Here is an 18,816-nt window from a genome sequence, read left to right as displayed (position 1 = left end):
GCCGCAGAGGGAACACTGGCAAACTCATTCTGTGGAGCCTGCGTGACTCTATACCAAGCCCAGAGAAAGACACACGAAGCACAGAAAACTACAAACCAATAGCCCTCATGAATACTGAAGCAAAAATCCTCAACAAAATAGTACCAAACCAAAATCAGCAACACGTGAAAATGATTTTACATCATGACCAAGTGGACTTTATTACTATAAAAAAAATCGATTAATGTGATACACCACATTAACAGAATAAAGGAAGAAAACACATGATCATCTCAGTTGATGCAGAAAAATGCATTTCACAAAATTCAAGTATGTTTCAAGATATAAAAACTCTGGGAATTCCCTGGCAGTCCAGTGGTTAGGACTCGGCACTTTCACTGTCATGGCCCAGGTTCAGTCGCTGGTCAGGGAACTAATATCCCAACGCAAGGCCAAAAAGAAAAAAAGAGAGATATAAACACTCAACTAGAAAGCTTTCCTTCTCAGATCAGGAAGAAGGCAAGGATACACACTCTCTGCACTACTGTCCAGCAAAGTACAGAAAGCCCTCACCAGAGAAATTAGACAAGAAAAAGAAAGATACCCAAATTGAAAAAAGTAAAATTATCTTTTTTCATAGATGATAACTTTTTTTTTTTAATAAATTTATTTATTTATGTCTGCATTGTGGCCTCGTTGCTGCACACGGGCTTTCTCTAGTTGCGGTGAACGGGTGCTGCTCTTCATTGCAGTGTGCGGGCTTCTCGTTGTGGTGGCTCCTCTTGTTGCGGAACCTGGGCTCTAGGCGCGCGGGCTTCAGTAGTTGTGGCACGCGGGCTCAGTAGTTGTGGCACACGGGCTTAGTGGCTCTGCAGCATGTGGGATCTTCCCGGACCAGGGCTCGAACCCGTGTCCCCTGCATTGGCAGGCGGATTCTTAACCACTACACCACCAGGGAAGTCCGATGATAACTTTCATATGTAAAAACAGTAAAGATTCCACAAGGAAACTGCTACATCAAGAAACAACTCTAGGGCTTCCCTGGTGGCGCAGTGGTTGAGAATCCACCTGCCAATGCAGGGGACACGGGTTCGAGCCCTGGTCTGGGAGGATCCCACATGCCGCGGAGCCACTAAGCCCATGAGCCACAATTACTGAGCCTGCGCGCCCTAGTGCCAATGCTCCGCAACAAGAGAAGCCACCACAATGAGAAGCCCGCGCACCACAACAGAGTAGCCCCTGCTCGCTGCAACTAGAGAAAGCCTGCGTGCAGCAACGAAGACTCAATGCACCCAAAAATTAAATAAATAAATAAAAATTTAAAAAACCTCTAGAAAAGTTGCAGGATACCAAAAGTCAATGCGCAAAACATACCATGAAATAATCAAGATGGTGTGGTACTGGCATAAACACAGATATGTAATGTAACAGTACAGAACGCTCAGATTAATTTTGCATATATGTAAAACGCATTTTCAAAGGTGCCAATACCACACAATAGAAAAAGGACAGTCTCAGTAACAAACGGTGCTGGGAAACTGGGTATCTACCGGCAAAAGTATAAAGCTGGAACCTTACCTGCATCAGAATGAGAAACTTCTGTGTGTCAGAGGAGGCAACCAACACAGTGAAAAGGTAACCTCCAAGGATTGGAGATGATGAAAATGGGTTAAGAATCTCCATGTGTCAGAGATTTAGGTTGATTTCAAAGTTTAAAATCAATAATAGAATGAAACACCCTCTATCACTGATGTATCTCTGAACTTTCCATTCCATTCCCAATCATTACAATTTTTAAATCAGTGACACACCTATTTCGCTTCTAATGCAGCCTGAAAAGTCAGAACGTATTTGCTGTAATTAGTTTGTTTCCTACAATTTACCAGCGTAAGTGCATATTAATACCTGACCTGCATGTGCAGCTTCTTTATCCTGGTTTACAGAGAGCAGACAGTGCATCCAGATGGGGCCTCTCAACAATCCCTGCTGCCCAACAGCACTGACACCCCGTCTCCAGTCCATGGGTGTGAAGTCCTGCCCAGGACTAGGCCCAGTGGAGCCTCTTCACAAGTTCCAGGTCACTGGGTCATGGGGAGACGGGATCTAAGTGGAGATGACAGGCCCTGAGGGAAGGACCCGGGTGACTGTGACGGTACAGGTGTCAGGCAGGATACTTCAGAGTCAGACAAGATCAGCGAGTCCAAAGAAGGGCATTTCAGGAAGGACAGACAGAAACATCAACTGACAATATGACTTTACCTGAGAAAGAGCCATTTCTGACTCCTTTTCTTTTCCCTTCCTCCTCTTCCGGGCTTCTTCCTCAGGCAGTAGAGTCTTTAGAGGTCGATCTTGAAAGTTGGAAAGATGCTGTTGAATGCTTGGAATCAACACTCCCCCTTCCTGAGTCACCACCACACACACAGGGAAGACCTCAGCATGCGGAACAGACAGTCCCCTGCTGCCCACTGTCCCAGGAGGGGCTCAGGACAGTAAACTCCCACACAGAGACCAACAAGTAAGTTCCTACACTTTTTTTTTTGTTCAGTGCATGACATCTTTGAAGATCAAAGTGTAGCTTATCCCTTTTTTAACTGAAGTATATATATATTGAATATATATTTTATTCATTCATTCATTTATTTATGGCTGCATTGGGTGTTCGTTGCAGTGCATGGGCTTCTCATTGCAGTGGCTTCTCTTGTTGCGGAGCACGGGCTCTAAAGCGCAGGCTCAGTAGTTGTGGTGCACAGGCCTAGCTGCTCCGGAGCATGTGGGATCTTTCTGGACCAGGGCTCGAACCCGTGTCCCCTGCATTGGCAGGCAGATTCTTAACCACTGCACCAACAGGGAAGTCCCTATATTTTCTTTTTCAGATTATTTTCCATTATAGGTTATTATAAGATACTGAATATAGTTCCCTGTGCTATACAGTAGATCCTTGTTTAATTATTCTATATGTAGTAGTGTGTATTTGTAAATCCCAAACTCCTAATTTATCTCTCCCCCTCCTTCCACCTTTGGGAACCATGTTTGTTTTCAATGTCTGTGAGTCTAGTTCTGCTTTGTCAATAAGTTCATCCGTACCATTTTTTTAGATTCCACATATAAGTGATATCATATGTGTCTATCTCTGTCTGATTTACTCCACTTGGTATTGTTACCAAAATGCAAGTCCCTGTGCCTGACGCACAGTGAGGCCGAACAATACCAAAACGTTGGGGTTTGGAACAGAAAGGTTTGCTGCAGGGCCATGCAAGGAGATGGGTGGCTCATGCCTTAAAAACTCCAAACTCTCTGAAAACTTCCAGCAAAGCCCTCTTATAGGAACAGTGAGGGAGGGGTGTGGTTAGTTGTTGCAGACTTCTTGGTGGCAGATCCTTTGTACCTGAGGTCAGGTCATGGGCAGGTAAAGATGTTCCTGTAAACCTCCACCAAACAAATGTTACTCTCTGTCCTGACAAGAAAGGGGAAGGTGCCAAGGCACACCTTTCACCCTCCGAGGTCCAGGCCTGGCTAAGAGAAGGGGGTCCCTGCAGGGGGGCCAGTTACCCTGCCCCAGAGCATTCATCCAGAACCAGGTTTGGGGCCTACCGCCAGTGCCCAGGCCTGGCGGAAGATGATGATCTCAGTTGGCAGCTCCCTCAGGGCCAGGCACCCAGGACCCAACTGGCCCGCTGGCTCCTCTGGCCGCCCAACGGCAAGGGGCCAGGTCCCGCAGACTGCCACTGCCATTAGGTCGCAGAGGCGGGGAGAGGGTCACCGCTGCCTCAGGGCCCGGGCAGTGGGCGGCCTTGGCGAGGGCTCTGGAGCCCTGCAAGACACACCCCCAGCCTGTTCCCTCGGCCTCCCAGCTCCCCTGCCGGCCCAAGGAGAAGCGGAGGGGAGAAGGCCGGGATCCCTCTCTTACTTCACTCTCCGCCTGACCACCACCACTCTGCGGACATTTGGCTGAATGGGTCCACTAAATGTCACTCATTGACAGTTGGTCGCTTGAGGGAGGGGCTCACGGTGGCGCCGACCAATGGCTGAATGGGAGCTCTGAGGCCACTCCAACCATCCCTTCAGTGGTCTCCTGGTAACCGTTGCCTGGTAACGGGGGTGGGGGGCACAGCGTGCGCCAAGGGCCCTGTGCTAAGGGCTGCCCACTGCTGTGCTCTATTACAGTGTGATCACCTCCAGGTCTCCACCTGCACTGCTCTGCGTTTCCATTTCATTCTGTTTATCCGTCTCCCTATTGCTTTCTATGTCTCTGTCTTTCTGTTCCCCTCTACTCTCCTGCTGTTTCTCCCCTCCTATTTTCTCACTCCTGTCCCGCCCCACTCTGCACCTTGTGTCCCCTATTGATGCTCTTTCTCCCCGACCTTTCTGATGACCCTACATCTCTATGCATTTCTGCCTCTTTCTTCCCCCATCTCTGCTCCCTCTCTGCCCTCTGGTTACACCCCTTCCGTCTCTGTTATTCTCCCTGCCCACTCTCCGGCGCCCCCTGGTGGCTGTGCTTCCTTCCTGCTCGCTCTCTTCCTCTGCTCTCCTCGTTTCTCCTCTTCTTTTCCCCTCCCAGCATCAAGCTTCTCTGTAGGACATGGGTTCAACTCTTGTATCCCCTCCCCCAACTCTCCATGGGAAATGCCTCACCACTGTGGACGATGCTGTTACCACTGATCAAGGGCTCCTCTCGTATTCTGCCTTAATCCCTTCACCTTCATCTCCCTGGAGATCCCGGTTTTCTATACACTCTATTTTACCCATCTGCTACTTTCACTGCTTTTTCTTTCATTCTTACCATCTCTTTGCAAGACACTCACCCAGCCTCTACACTGCCCTCTGATCTTGCCCACTCTTCTTTTCCCCTCTCAGTCCCTCTCTGTCTCCCCTGGTCCCCTTGCCCACAGTCAGAGGATGTGGGATGGAGTAAGATGCCTGCTTCCTGGGAAAACACTGATGAGATAAAAACTCACAGTTTAAGGCAAGACAGGAAAAATTTAAACGTAAATTTTTTTCACTGCCTATTTCGGCCTCCTCCCTCCCCTCTGGTGTGCATTGTGTAAACCAGACCTCCCCAATGGCAGAAATATCTTCTCAACCATGAAAATCAATTTTTATCCCTCTGGCCACAGCCATGTAACATCCTCAATCCTCTAACGGGTCACAGTGAAACAGGAAGGAAGGTGGCGGGGCACAACCATTAAAAGAATGAAAAGGGGGACAAAAGCATTGAGAAAAACAGGATATGACAAAAACTGGTTAGAACCAACTAGGCCCAAAATGGCAGAAGATTCGACTTCCAGTGGACCTTGAGCCTCCTTTCCCTCTCAGGGTGACATTAGCATATGCCAAACGACGCGCCCACAGGCGCCATGACAGTTCCCAGGCTGCCCATAAAAGCCCAAAAAGTGGGCAGTGGCCCAATCCCCAGAAATCCTGCCCCTTCCCTAAAGTAGTTAACTATTCCTCTCACTCATTAGTATATGAGATTACCCAGCCCATAAAAACTAACCAACCCCACATCCCAGCGCCACTCTCAATTTCTGAGAAGGCCCGTGTTCTGCCTACAGCATGTGCATCTCTTTGAATCAACTTGCTTTCACTTTACTATGGCTCGCTCTCGAAATCTTTCCTGCATGAAGCCAAGGACACTCACTTGGCAGTCGGCCCCGGGGGCTCACACACGTCCTAGGACATGCTGTTTCCTTCTCCTTCATCAGTAATGACGCAGCACTCACCCTGTATGTCTAGATACCTTAGTGAACTTTATGTACAACAACAATATATCATTTCCCTTAAAGATAACAGTTGGTGCAGAACAGACTGTTCAACAGACCTGGGGAGATACTGGGTCGCACCTAATAGAAGTTCTTTTAAATACTTACTTATGACCTTATTAATGTTACTATACTACTTGTGCTCTGCCTATTTTACAAGATTGTTCCTTGCATTGCCAAGTGTGTGACTGAGCCTCCGGTAAAAATGATGACTAGGCGACTTGAAACAAGTGACCAAATACACAGTCTTATAAGACCGATGATTTGAATTGTATAACTCTAAATATGGGAAGAAGCAACAAGAGAGGACCATTTCCTGGACCACAACAGGCTGGGGAGACACACCATGCAGAGAGAGGCTTTGGCTGCTGTTGCATCAGGGGCAGGGCGCGTGCGGGGCGTTGCCGGCGCAGTGTGGCAGTGGCCCTGGGGCCGCAGTCCAGCCCCCGTTTGCCCACTCGCCCCCTTGGCCAGCGCGGTCACCGAGTCTGCAACAACCAGCCACGCAGCACCCCTCCTCTGTATAAAAGGAGCCCGAAATCTGACTGGGGGAAGACGGCTCGTGGAGACACTGGTCCGCCATGTTCTTTTCCGAATGAAAAGTCGCTATGCCGTGCGCCAGCAACTCGCCTCTCAGTTACCGGCCTGTCATGCAGCGAGCAGAACGACCTTGGACTCATCGATTTTGGCGGAGCCGGCCGGGAGACTTGCTGCCTGTGGTCAGCCCCGGTGGGGAATTTTCGGGTAAGGCCCTAGCAGCTGACAGGACCACTTGTCCTGAGGATCTTCCCTTCAAAATCCCCTGAAGCGGCACCAGCTGCCCCAGCACTTGGCAGTGGGAGCAAGGAATCGACATCTGGTAGCTCCATACCGATGGAATCAACGGGCTCCAGACAGTAGGAATGTCTGACGTGTACAACTGGGAACATAACTGCCCTCTCAATTTGGGCTTTTCCTGTAAGGGAAAAGCCAATTTGTTTTGCATTTGACTGGGGTACCCTGTTGGAGAGGGGAATTTTTTATTGGAACTCTGTGAACCAATTTGTTTGCTTTTGTTTTGCGTTCATTCACGATGGAATTTGTTTGTGCCTTTTGTGTTTTGTTGCTCTTGAACTTATAAATATATCTGTCCCTAAGGAAAGCCCTTTGGGGCGTATCTTAAATGAATGGGCAAAATATAGCTGTGAGCCTATGACTAAAAAGAGATGCTATTCTATTGTATAGTGTGTGGCCCCAGTATATGTTAGGATCAGGAGAGCAATGGGCCCTGAATGGCTCACTTATACAACCTTGCAATTAGAATAGAGCAGGTAAAAATGATGAGATTGCATATGTAGAAGCATTTACGCTATTGCATCATGAGGGAAAGAAGTCAGACAACTGCCGCCTTATGGTACAGTGGTCTGAAAGGAAAACCAGGGGAAAATCTGTTCTACAAGAGGGGGAGGGAGAAAATGAGACTGAGAACACGTTATTTCAAAACACTGGCCAAGCAGGCTGCACCAGTGGTTGTTCCGACTGCCCCCATGCCACCAACATATTCATTCCTTTCACCACCTCCTGTTTCCCCTACTTATGGGGACCAATTAGATGTTTCTATGTTAACCTCTGGGGCACAGGGACCTGGTTTGGTGTCACCATCTAAGATGCGACAGAGCATCCAGTTTGCACTGGGCGCCACTTCTGGAGCAGGCAATTTCCCTTGCACCGATACCCCGTAGGAGGCCTTAAGGCAGATGGCCAATCAGCTGGGTTTCTATGGATGCACAATCCATTCTCAGTTTGATTTATTTAACTGGAAAAACCATAACCTACATATCTCCACATGACTGAACTTTTCACGTCTATCTTTGTCACTCACTATCCCTCTTGGGGGGACATTCACACTCTTATGAATATGATGCTTACTGGGGATGAAAGGAGGATGGTCACTGACAAGACTATAGAGGAAGTGCACCAGCGCCATCTAGCGGACCCAGGTGGAACTCCAGAAGCAAATCTGGCAGTTCCTCCTGAGCCTGACGGGGAACCTAATAACGGAGATACGCCGCACGTAGAGCGTTACAGGAAGTGTATCCCAGCGGGTCTTTGACAGGGAGTAGCTAGGCAAAAGAGCTTAAACAAAATTCAAGAGATACACCAAAAACCCAATGAGGATCCATCAGAGTTTCTAGAAAGAATTTATTAAGCTTATAGGCGCTACACTGATGCAGACCCTGAGGCCCCCCAAAATCGAGAATGGTAAATGTGACCTTCATTGGGCAAAGCGCCCCAGATATAAGAAGAAGATTACAAAGTTAGATGGTGCATTTGGAATGAACCCTTCTCCATTGGTAGATGTTGTTTTTAAAGTGTTCAACAACGGGGAACAACGAAAGGAGCTCTTTGCAAGACTTAACACCACTTATCTGGTGGCGGCACTGGATTCCCGGAAGGCGAGTAGCCTGGAGAGAGGTGAGCCCCGTTGGGGAGGGAACAATGTGCTTACTGTAAGGAGGGAGGGCATTGGAAAAAAGACAGCGCTCGGCTAAGGAACAAGAAGGAAAACAACAAAAGAAAGACGGGAGCCTCTCCTATGGTAGAGACAGAGCAACGCTCTGAAGATGCCCCACAGGAGCCCCGGGGAACTCTGACAGTGGCGGACAAGCTGATTGACTTTCTGATAGATACGGGTGCAACATACTCTGTGGTAAACAGCACGGTGGCACAGAAAACATCTCAATCCATCCCAGTCACAGGCGTTTCTGGAGAAGGACAAAATCCTTCTTTCTTATAACCTCTAGAATGCTAATTAGGGGACCTCACCCTGAAACACAGTTTCTTATATATGCCGGCATGTCCAATCCGTCCCTCTTTTGTAAATTAAGCACTCAAACAACTTTTTCGCCAGAACAGCCTGACATCAGGGTCCCACGGGAGCACACTGTAAGCCTAAAGATGGCGCTCACGGACGCCCCAGAAAAGGAGGCTGAGCTGTCACCCACTCCACCCCCATTCCCCCCGCTCCAAGTCTGTGAAAAGGTTAAGGCAGAAGTGTGGGTCGATGGCACCCCAGGGAAGGCCAAAAATGCATGGCCAATACAAATCATGTCAAAAAGGGACTCTGAAAAAAAAGAGGAAAAAAAAAAGAAAAAAAAAAAGGGACTCTGGGGGCTTCCCTGGTGGCGCAGTGGTTAGGAATCCGCCTGCCAGTGCAGGAGACACGGGTTCGAGCCCTGGTCTGGGAAGATCCCACATGCCGCGGAGCAACTAAGCCTGTGAGCCACAACTACTGAGCCTGCGCGTCTGGAGCCTGTGCTCCGCAATGGGAGAGGCCGCGATGGTGAGAGGCCCGCGCACCGCGATGAAGAGTGGCCCCCGCTCGCCACAACTAGAGAAAGCCCTCGCACAGAAACGAAGACCCAACACAGCCAAAAATTAATTAATTAAAAAAAAAAAAAAGACTCTGGAGGGAATTTCCTGGTGGTCCACTGGTTAGGACTCAGCGCTTTCATTGCGGTAGACCGGGTTCGATTTCTGGTCAGGGAACTAAGATCCCGATCCCGCAAGCCGCACAGCGTGGCAAAAACAAAGGGATGCGCTGGGACACCTAATCTACAACAATACCCTCTGAGCCAAGAGGCCCAAAGGGAATTTAGCCAGTTCTCAAAAAGTTGGTTTAATCAGGTTAAACCTTGCAGGTCCCCATATAAAATCCCTATCCTCCTAGTCAAACAGCCAAACTCAACAGAGTATCTCTTTGTCCCAGACTTGAGGGCTATTAATGAAAAAATCCAAGATTTGCACCCTGTGGTACTTAATCCATACACCCTGCTCACAGCTATTCCAGGAGCAAACAGCTGGTTCTGTTTTTGACTTGAAGGATGCTTTTTTTCTGCATTCCTGTTGCAGAAGAATCACAGCAGCTGTTTGCTTTAGAATGGCAGGACCCAGAAAGACAGGTAGTCCAACAGTATTGTTGGACGGTCCTGCCTCAAGGATTTAAGGATTCCCCTACCTGGTTTGGGGAAATGTTGGCTAGGGACCTTAGAAACTTAATATTGGATGAAGGACTCTTCCTCCAAAATGTGGACCATTTGCTCATAGCAAGCCCTACAAATGATAAGTGTCTACAAAATACCATCAGAACCCTGAACAATTTGGCCAACTGTGAATGTAAGGTCTCCCAGAAAAAGGCTCAAGTATGTAAGCGTAGCTGGGTTTTATCCTTTCCCAAGGGCAGCAGGGTCTTTTGCCTGATAGAAAACAACTGCAGGCTTGGGAACACCCAAGAGTTGCAGATAACTGAGGGCGTTTCTGGGAATGGCAGGATTCCATCGGATCTGGATCCCGAACTATAGGCTCAGAGTAAAGCCCCTCTATGAGGCTTTAAAGGGCCATGATTTTGAGCCCCTTACTTGGACTAAAGAGTGCCAAACAGCCTTCGAAACAATAAAAACAAAGTTAGTCTCAGCTCCGGCTTTGGGACAACCAGACTGAAAGAAACCTTTCAGAGTATATATATCCATGACAGACAAATCTTGGGGTGTTAATTCAAACTCTGGGGAATATCCTTTGACCTGTTGCCTAATTCTCAAGACAACTAGAACACACTGTTAAGGGATGGCCACCTTGCCTTTGAGCTGTAGCAACTCCTTGCCACAGACTTCTGGAAGCTGAGCGGTTTACCCTGGGCAACCCACCACTGTGTGTGTCTCTCACCATGTCCTTTTCTTTACTGGAACAAAAAGGGGGGCTACTGGCTGCCTTCTGGGAGAATGGGAAAGTACCAGGCCATTCTCTTAGACAATCCCAGTGTAACATTTCCGGTCACAGCAGCCCTAAAGCCAGCCACCACTGCTCCCGACCGCTGCTGCACAATCCCCAGAGCACAGCTGCCTGCACGTCGTGGAGCTGGCGTACTCTAGCAGACCAGATGGAACGGACAGCTCCTGGCTGAGGCAGGTACGGAACTGTTCACAGTTAGAAGCAGCATCATGGACCGAGGTAGTTGACGTGCTGGGTATGTGGTGGTAACCCTTGAAAGGATTGCTGAAGCAAAAGCCCTGCCCCCAGGGAGCTCAGCTCAGAAGGCAGAAATCATTACTCTGACAAGAGCCCTACTACTCCCTGAAGGCAAGCGAGGAAATATATACACAGACTCTCGCTATGCGTTCTCCGTGGTGCATGCTCACGGCGCGATCTGGAAAGAAAAGGGGGGCTCCTCACTTCAAACAATAAAGACATAAAACATGCTTCTGAAATCTTGTCACTGTTAGAAGCAGTCCACAAGCCCTCACAAGTGGCCCTAAAGCACTGCCCAGGCCACCAGACGGGTGAGACTCATATAACAAAAGGCAACCGGTTAGCTGACCAAGCTGCAAAGAAAGTAGCAAAGGCAGGCGATTACCAAGCCATCATAGGGTCACTTCTCCCGCAGACTGACTTGTCAAAATACCAGCCGGAATATTCAGGAAAGGACAAGGAGAGGGCCGAAGAGTGGGGATTCACTCTTGATCACACCTCGCCTGGCTAGGAATGTAGTGCACATGGAACTGACTTGATTCTGAGGCACTCGTGGACACCGTGCTGCAGCACATTAGTAACAGTACCCACCACGGGAGAGATGCCACCTTACGATGGATTCAGAAATATATAATGGGGCCTAACCTACAAAGGGCCATCCAGGGAGTCACTCAAAATTGCATGATTTGTGCTAAAAATAACCCAAATACTGCTGTCAGATCTCCCCAGATGGGGACCCAACACAGAGGACTCCACGAGCCACCAAGGACTGGCAAATAGACTTTACTCAAGTTGATAGGGACAGAGTAAAGGGACAAAGTAGGCGATTGAATAGTTAATCCCACTAGGGGACTGCAAGTAAAGAAAAAAGCATGAGAGACCCCTGTAAGTTAACGGTCACTCAAGAAAGCAGGTTCGCTTAACCACAAAACCATGCAACAGAAGCCTGAGACACGCCCCCGAACAATAAAACAGTGGTGGCATGAGACCCACATCTGCCCAGTGAGCTCAGTAAGTTGATGATTCCTAGACACGCTCCTCTGCACACACTAAAAACAAGTATATAAGGAAGAGGTGACATTATGCTGAAACCTGAGATGGTTTATCATATTTTAGTATATACGTTACCACCTTTTCTCCTCATTTCCGTTGCTCCATGACAGTCCCAGTTTGACTCTGCAGGGACAAGAAAAATCCCCCACCCGATGTGGAGGCGGAGCTGATGATGGAAGCTTGACGTCTACTCAAGAATGAGGAAGAAGGTGGTCCTCTCCCCCTCCCCACTTTTCCTTTGATTATAAAACAGGAGCCCACTAAGTTCTCGGAGCGGCACCCTCTCGCCCACCCGCAAGCCTCACAGGCGTCCTAGTCTAATAAATCACTTTGCCTCTCGCTGAAGAATGAGCTCCTCAGAGCCCCCCAAGACACGTTTCAGTGGTTTCGGCTGGCGACCACAAAGGGGCAGTGGTAAGATGAGAAGGAGGGGGGTCGGGTCCTAGAGGGGCCGTGGGTGCCAGGAGGACTGGGGAGGACACTCCCCCAGTGTGTGCCCCCTTTTAGGCGGCTGGTCAACCCCGAATGCTTCAGGACTCCGATGAGAGATGCAGGTACAGACCAGAGGAACAATGCTCTGGATGTTTAGAGACACGGAACCAGAGGAATGCTGGCAGTCAGCACGGCTGGCCACAGGGAGATGCTACGGATGTTTAGGGACCCGGAAGGACACGTACATTCTAGGTCTGTCCCTGTTATACTCAAGTCTGTAAACTTAACTGTTCCAAGTGTTATTTATAAACTGATAAGTTTTGTATTGCAATGCCTGTCTTATGAACAAGTTTTAAAATGAACCTATGAGATCTCTGTCTGTCTGGATAGATGTGTGTCTTACGTGGTCTTGTGTTTAGATAGTATTGCTAAGGTTAATTTGTAAAGGAGCTCAATTTAATTGGCTTAAAAAAAAAAAGTAAGTGCTTACAAATTAAACATTTCTGAATATAAGAGAAACTAAGCTAAATGGATTTCAGGTTCACATGACCTGAGAAATATTTAATATTAAATTAATATCTGGTATTAAAGTTTGTTGTTATTAAAGTTTGTTAATTAATAGACATGTCTTTAGTCATCAACATTAAGTACAGTATTTTTATTGTACCTGGGTTTGCTGAAAGTCACTAAGTTCATACTATTTTTGTTGTAAAATCTGTCAGCAAGAAAATTAACCCCTCATTGTCAGACTTTTGCCGTCCTGATGTCCTTGTAGCATGGCCATAGTCTGCTCCTAAATGAGAGAAATTAAATGGGTAAATAATAGCTGCAAATTGAACAGTCAGGGCTATGGGAAATCCAAGACAGCCACTTGGCTCTTCCCGGATCCCTGGCAAACCCCATTTTTTATTTAATGGTTTAGGCTATGGGAAATCCAAGACAGCCACTTGGCTCTTCCCGGATCCCTGGCAAACCCCATTTTTTATTTAATGGTTTAGGCTATGGGAAATCCAAGACAGCCACTTGGCTCTTCCCGGATCCCTGGCAAACCCCCATTTTTTATTTAATGGTTTAAACCCTTTCTTGGCTACAAGGCTGATGCCCTCACAGTGGAAAAAAGAATGCTTTAAAAACGTGTTTTTCACTTGGGTATAGTTTCCGTAAATTTTAGTGATCAAGGCAACCACTTTACTGGACAAATTATAATACAAGCCTATGTTATTAATTAACCAGACTTATTTTACAAACAAATTAATCTTATTTTGGCTATATTTGGTAAAACTGAGGGTTATTTAGAAAAGAAAAAATTATGTTTCAACATATTAAATTTTAGTTTTGCTAATTGAGGTCAGTATCTACTGTCTTAACACTCACTTTTCAAATAGCTCTTTGTTGCTATATTATTCTAAAGCTTAATTGAGTTAAGATATTCTAAGCTTGTTTCTGAAGCTGATCACTGTAATCTATCTCTGGATGAAGATTAGATGCCCATAATCTATAACCAGGAGATTATACATACTAGAAAAAGCATCATTTAAAGGACTGTGTCCATCCTAGATAAAAGGCCTCTTAACAGGTATTCTTAAGCAGGTCATGCACAAGGAAACTGAACGGCATCAACTTCCAAGACTTAAGGTACTTTTCCCCCAATTACTAGAAGTGCCCAACAGAGGAGTGCCCTGATGTCGGTCTTCCCCTCCCTACGACCCTTACAGGTGCTGACCCTTTATTTCCAATTTACAGTCAGACCAGTTCCCACTCACTGTGAACACCACTGGGGACACCTTCTGTACTATTCCTTTGGGACAGTTTCTTGGCCATTAACACCAGGTTGGGAGACTACTTTGGAAGGGATACATCTAAAGTAGTAAGTACAAATCTTGATTAAATTGCACGGTGGATTTTGACAAGGGAAGGAAACTTCTGGATAGCTAACTATTGCTCTGGTGGAAGGCGCTATAGCCATGGAAGTGGCTGCTCCAGTAAGGGCCATCTCACAGGCAGGAGCCCCTGCTGCAGCTGAGGCCCTTATCCCAGGGGAAAGTACACCCAAGGGTGAGGAGAGAGAGGCCCCCACCATATTCAGGAGCTCCTTCTCTGTACCCCAAGGGGCCCAGTCTTGGACCAACTAGCACCCGCAGTGGCATAAGTTACCAACCAACTGCCCCTACCGTTCTGCCTCAGAGAGAAAGTTCCTGATGGAAATCAAGGAAAAATAGAAGTCCGTGTGCCTTGCTCAATGTCTGATCTAAGTCTGGCAGAAGATAAATTGGCAAGTTTTTCTGAGGACCCTGAACTTTTCACGAAGGAGTTTACCCGGTTAATGCGATCTTTTGATCTCACTTGGGGGGATTTGCAGACTTTACTATCCCGTGCTGCACCCCAGAGGAAAAACAGTGTTTAATATTGGCAGCCAGAGCCCAAGAGGGCCAGGCAGTACACCGGGTGGGGAACAACGCTGTCCCTGAGGCAGATGCACGATGCATTATCAGGTAAATTCCACTGATAGGGACAGATGAGACCGTATGATTGTTCAGTAGAGGCTATGAAAAAATTTACAGTGAAACCTGTCAATTATGGAAAAGTGAAAGAAGTCCAACAGGGGTCAAATGGAAATCTGATAGTATTTCAAGAAAAGTTAATAGAAGATTTAAAAAAGTATATAACTGTGGATCCCTCCTTCCCCAAGGCACAGGCCCTTTTGGCTATACATTTCATAGCCCAGTCTGCCCCAGACATCAGGCGCAAGATTCAAAAAGCACCTGCTGGCCCTCAGACCCCTATGAGTGATTTGCTCCAAATGGCTTATTCAGTTTTCAATATTAGGGATATGGCCAAAAAGGCTGAATGCACCCAGAGAAATATATACAAAAGGCCCAAATGATGGTAGTGGCTTTGTCCACTCAGAGCCCACCGAAGGGGAGGCCGGCCTTACGGGCCAATCTGGCTGTGGTGGACCACAAGGCCCAGGGGTACCCAGACAGGACCAGTGTGCCCTGTGTGGACCAAAGGGACACTGGAGGAAGGCCTGTGGCACGCGCCCTTTACAAACAGCCAGGGCACTGGAGGAAGGAGTGCCCCAGATGCCAGAGAGTGATGGGGGCCTCTGGTGGTCTCACAATCAGAACACTGAGGGGGCTCGAGGCCGAAAGTGGCTCTGCCTACAGATACCGTGTACATCACTAGTGTCGAGCCCTGGGTGGTCACTAAGTGGTGGGCCATGATAGAATTTCTCATAGACGCCGGTGCAACCCTTTCAGTCTTAACCCAAAGGATTAGAAGCCTTAACAAGCATAAGAAATACGCAATGGGAGTGTCGGGAAAGAGACAGGGGCACACTTTCCCAGAACCCCTTTTGTGCAACAGCAATGGCCGGTCATTTCTACATTGCTTTCCGTTTGTGCCTGATTGTCCTCTCTCTTTAATGCAAGGGACTTACTAACTAAATTAGGGGCCACCCTGTCTCTCGAGGGACAAGGAAGCCACCCTTATCACCAAATGATATTAACAAAAAACAACAGATTAAATCTATAACTGAGATAAAAGACTCAACAGAGCCTGAAGTACAAAACGTTGAGGTTCCAGGCCTAGCTAAAAACAAACAGATTGAGGCGTTAAGTGATCTTCTTCCAGATTTGGAAACTGTTTGGGAAAAATGGTTTGCATCTTCAAACTTACGGTTACAGTCGCTTTTGATGACTCTTCGAATGCTTACTGCTCTATTTACGTCTTTTGTAGACTCATCCCCTGACGCTTAACATCCAAGAGGGCTAAAGGATGGTGCTGACCAGAGTGACAGTGACTTGCCGTTCTCCCAACGAGCGCGGACAGCCCGCCAGGCGCTTTATTCCTTCCAGGCAGGCCTAGGTCCCATCTCACCTCGCTCCTTACCTCCATTTTAGGCATAAAAGGGTAAACAAATGATAGGGACAGAGTAGAGGGACAAAGTAGGTGATTAAATAGTTAATCCCACTAGGGAATCATAAAAGAAAGAAGTATGGGAGACCCCTGCAAGTTAATGATCACTCAAGAGGGCAGGCTTGCTTAGCAATAAAACCATGCAACAGAAGCCTGAGACACGCCCCCGAACAATAAAACAATGGTGGCACGAGACCCACATCTGCCCAGTGAGCTCAGTAAGCTGATGACCCCTAGGACACTCCTCTGCGCACACTAAAAACAAAATATAAGGAAAAGGTGACATTATGCTGAAACCTGAGATGACTTATCGTATTTTAGTATATGTTACCACCTTTTCGCTCATTTCCGTTGCTCCATGACAGTCCCGGCTTGACCACGTAGGGACAAGAAAACTGCCCCTCTGGATATGCAGGAGTTTTCCCTTGATTATATAAAACTGTAGCTAAGTTCTCGGGGCGGCACCCTCTCGCCCGCCCACAAGCCTCACCAACATCCTTATCTATCACTTTGCCTCTCACTGAATTCTTTCTGTGCTGAGACGTAAAGAACCAGAGCTCCCGGGAGCCTCCCAAGACACATTTCTGCAGCATCAGAATGCCTCGAGCCACAGGAAATTTCAGGTATCTGCTTGTGTTTGTGGACGCTTTTTCAGGATGGGTGGAGGTATATCCCACCCAGACAGAGAAAAAGCCTCTGAAGTGGTTAACGCCCTCAAGGAAATTATCCCCTGATGTGGACTGCCTAACACCCTTCAAAGTGATAACAGGTCTGCTTTTGTCTTGCACAAAACCCAAGTGTCTAAAGCACTGCAAATTAATTGGAAGCTACATTCATCCTGGAGACCACAATCAACAGGAAAAACTGAGAAAATGAATCATCCATTTAAAAAGGAGCATTGCTGGGACTTCCCTGGCAGTCCAGTGGTTAAGACTCCGAGCTCCCAATGCAGGGGGCGTGTGTTCGATCCCTGGTTGGGGAACTAAGATCCCACATGCCACGCAGCCAAAAAAAAAAAAAAAAAACAAGACCCTACTCCTGAAACGCCTAGAGAGCAATGGGTTGGTGAACCTTAGAAGACCAGGCTGCTCACTGGACCTGGGAATGAGCATTCCTAGCACCGTGGGACAGACTGATCACGAAATGCCTCCCAAATGTTGGATGAAATTAAGACCGAAAGGGAACGGACTGTAAAATACAGAATGTTGCCCATCATCCAGTTCTACAAGATTCAAGACATTAGCCACCGCGGTCACTGACCTGCAGCCGCCCTGACAGGAATTCAGGGCAGAGGGCAGGAGGCGGCACTCCCTGCTCTGGGAAAACTGGCAGAACCGGCCCACAGACAGTCAGGCATTTTCAGGGAAAATTTTTATGAACCTGGGTTCTTACATCTTACCGTAGTTAGCAAAGCACTAAAACCATTAACTAAGCTGTGTGTTCCTCAAGAACGGCAGTGAGCTCCTACCAAGATGTGCGCCTGGCGGCCTGTACCCCTCGCCGACGTCGGCCATCCACCAGCCTCGCCCCTTCCCTCTCAGCACAGTTCTCGCGGCTCTCTAAGGACTGTCTCCTGGGTTATGATCCTCAGGTCGGCAAAGATAAATTTTCCACTTCTTTCTTAGATTGACTATTGATTACTTTTCCGCTGACTACACATTTTCCAGCGGGTGGAATCTAGGAAGGAAGAACACTGGATGTCACACGCCTGGCCCAGGTCAAGTCCCCCTTCGCGGGGTGAGGGGAAGGGCTGACCAGGAAGGGGAGGCCGGGGGAGCCGAAGGACCGGCCTGAGGAGGAGGCGAGGACAGAGGGGCGGGGAGGGGGGGAGGGGGTCTCCGGAGAGGGACGGGCTCTGCAGAACCCCAGGACCGGGGAGAGACCTCTTCAGGGCCACCGGCCTGCCGTCCAGGGGCCAAGGCTGGAGGTGCGCATTCACCTCGCGGAAGAGGACATTACATGGGGGGGCGGGGGAGGTCGTAAAGGGTTTTATGGAGGAAAACGACCCTAAAGGCGATGTCTACGTGGACCGGAGACCGAAAAGCTGAAGGAGGCAGATACACGCATCATATCAATAATATTAAGCCATCGTTTACACATTGTAACTCTCCACCCGTTACCGCTCTTACTCCTATCATTAAATCCCCAAATCATTTCAGGACCTTATACTGTAAGTATAGTTTAAATTTATAAAAGAACAAAACACTAGATTGTGAATCCAGTAACAGAAGACTAAATCTTATTTACCAAAAAAGTATGCAAGAACTGCTAATTCACGCGTCCATACCTAACAGGATGGCTTTTTCAAGCTTCTAAAGGACAGTAGTTATCCATCCACTGGTCTTAGGAACCAAAAAACTGGTGCAACTCCAAGTAAAAATAATAACTTACCTCCTTTACACTAGTCACACTATTCATACTGACAATGCCGATTACAACAACAAACTCCAACATTTGCAAAAGTAATATATATCCATCCCATGTGAAAACCACTACCTCGTATGCTTTTATCACCAGCCTGATTCCAACAATGACATTTATTCTTACAGGACAAGAAATAATTATCTCAAACTGACACTGAATCACAATCCAAACCTTAAAATTATCACTTAGCTTCACAATAGATTATTTCTCAATGTTTGTGCTAGTAGCACTAATTTGTCACATG

The 18,816-nt window shown here is 47.6% G+C and overlaps 2 protein-coding genes across 2 annotated transcripts in view; one reads left to right on the top strand and one right to left on the bottom strand.

The window, feature by feature from the left end:
- The window catches only part of LOC309616851 (zinc finger protein 836-like), a gene marked incomplete at its 3' end in the record, with an annotated part of 476,825 nt that extends 474,504 nt beyond the window's left edge, over positions 1–2,321 (bottom strand). The window contains exon 1 of the mRNA XM_082368090.1: positions 2,239–2,321. Within this exon, the coding sequence (XP_082224216.1) occupies positions 2,239–2,253 (15 nt within the window). The 5' untranslated portion in view covers positions 2,254–2,321. The remainder of the gene's footprint in view (positions 1–2,238) is intronic.
- LOC309616863 (uncharacterized protein) overlaps positions 1–12,851 on the top strand; it is a 131,222-nt gene extending 118,371 nt beyond the window's left edge. The window contains exons 8-9 of the mRNA XM_082368139.1: positions 2,304–2,494; positions 5,902–12,851. Coding sequence (XP_082224265.1) covers positions 2,304–2,332 — 29 coding nt within the window. The 3' untranslated portion in view covers positions 2,333–2,494; positions 5,902–12,851. The remainder of the gene's footprint in view (positions 1–2,303; positions 2,495–5,901) is intronic.
- The last annotated feature ends 5,965 nt before the right edge of the window (positions 12,852–18,816 follow it).

The sequence above is a fragment of the Balaenoptera borealis genome, assembly GCF_965194805.1.
Source record: "Balaenoptera borealis genome assembly, chromosome: 19".
NCBI classification, from domain to species: domain Eukaryota; kingdom Metazoa; phylum Chordata; class Mammalia; order Artiodactyla; family Balaenopteridae; genus Balaenoptera; species Balaenoptera borealis.
Note: the sequence above shows the minus strand (reverse complement) of the source record. Positions and strands in the feature narration are given on the sequence as shown.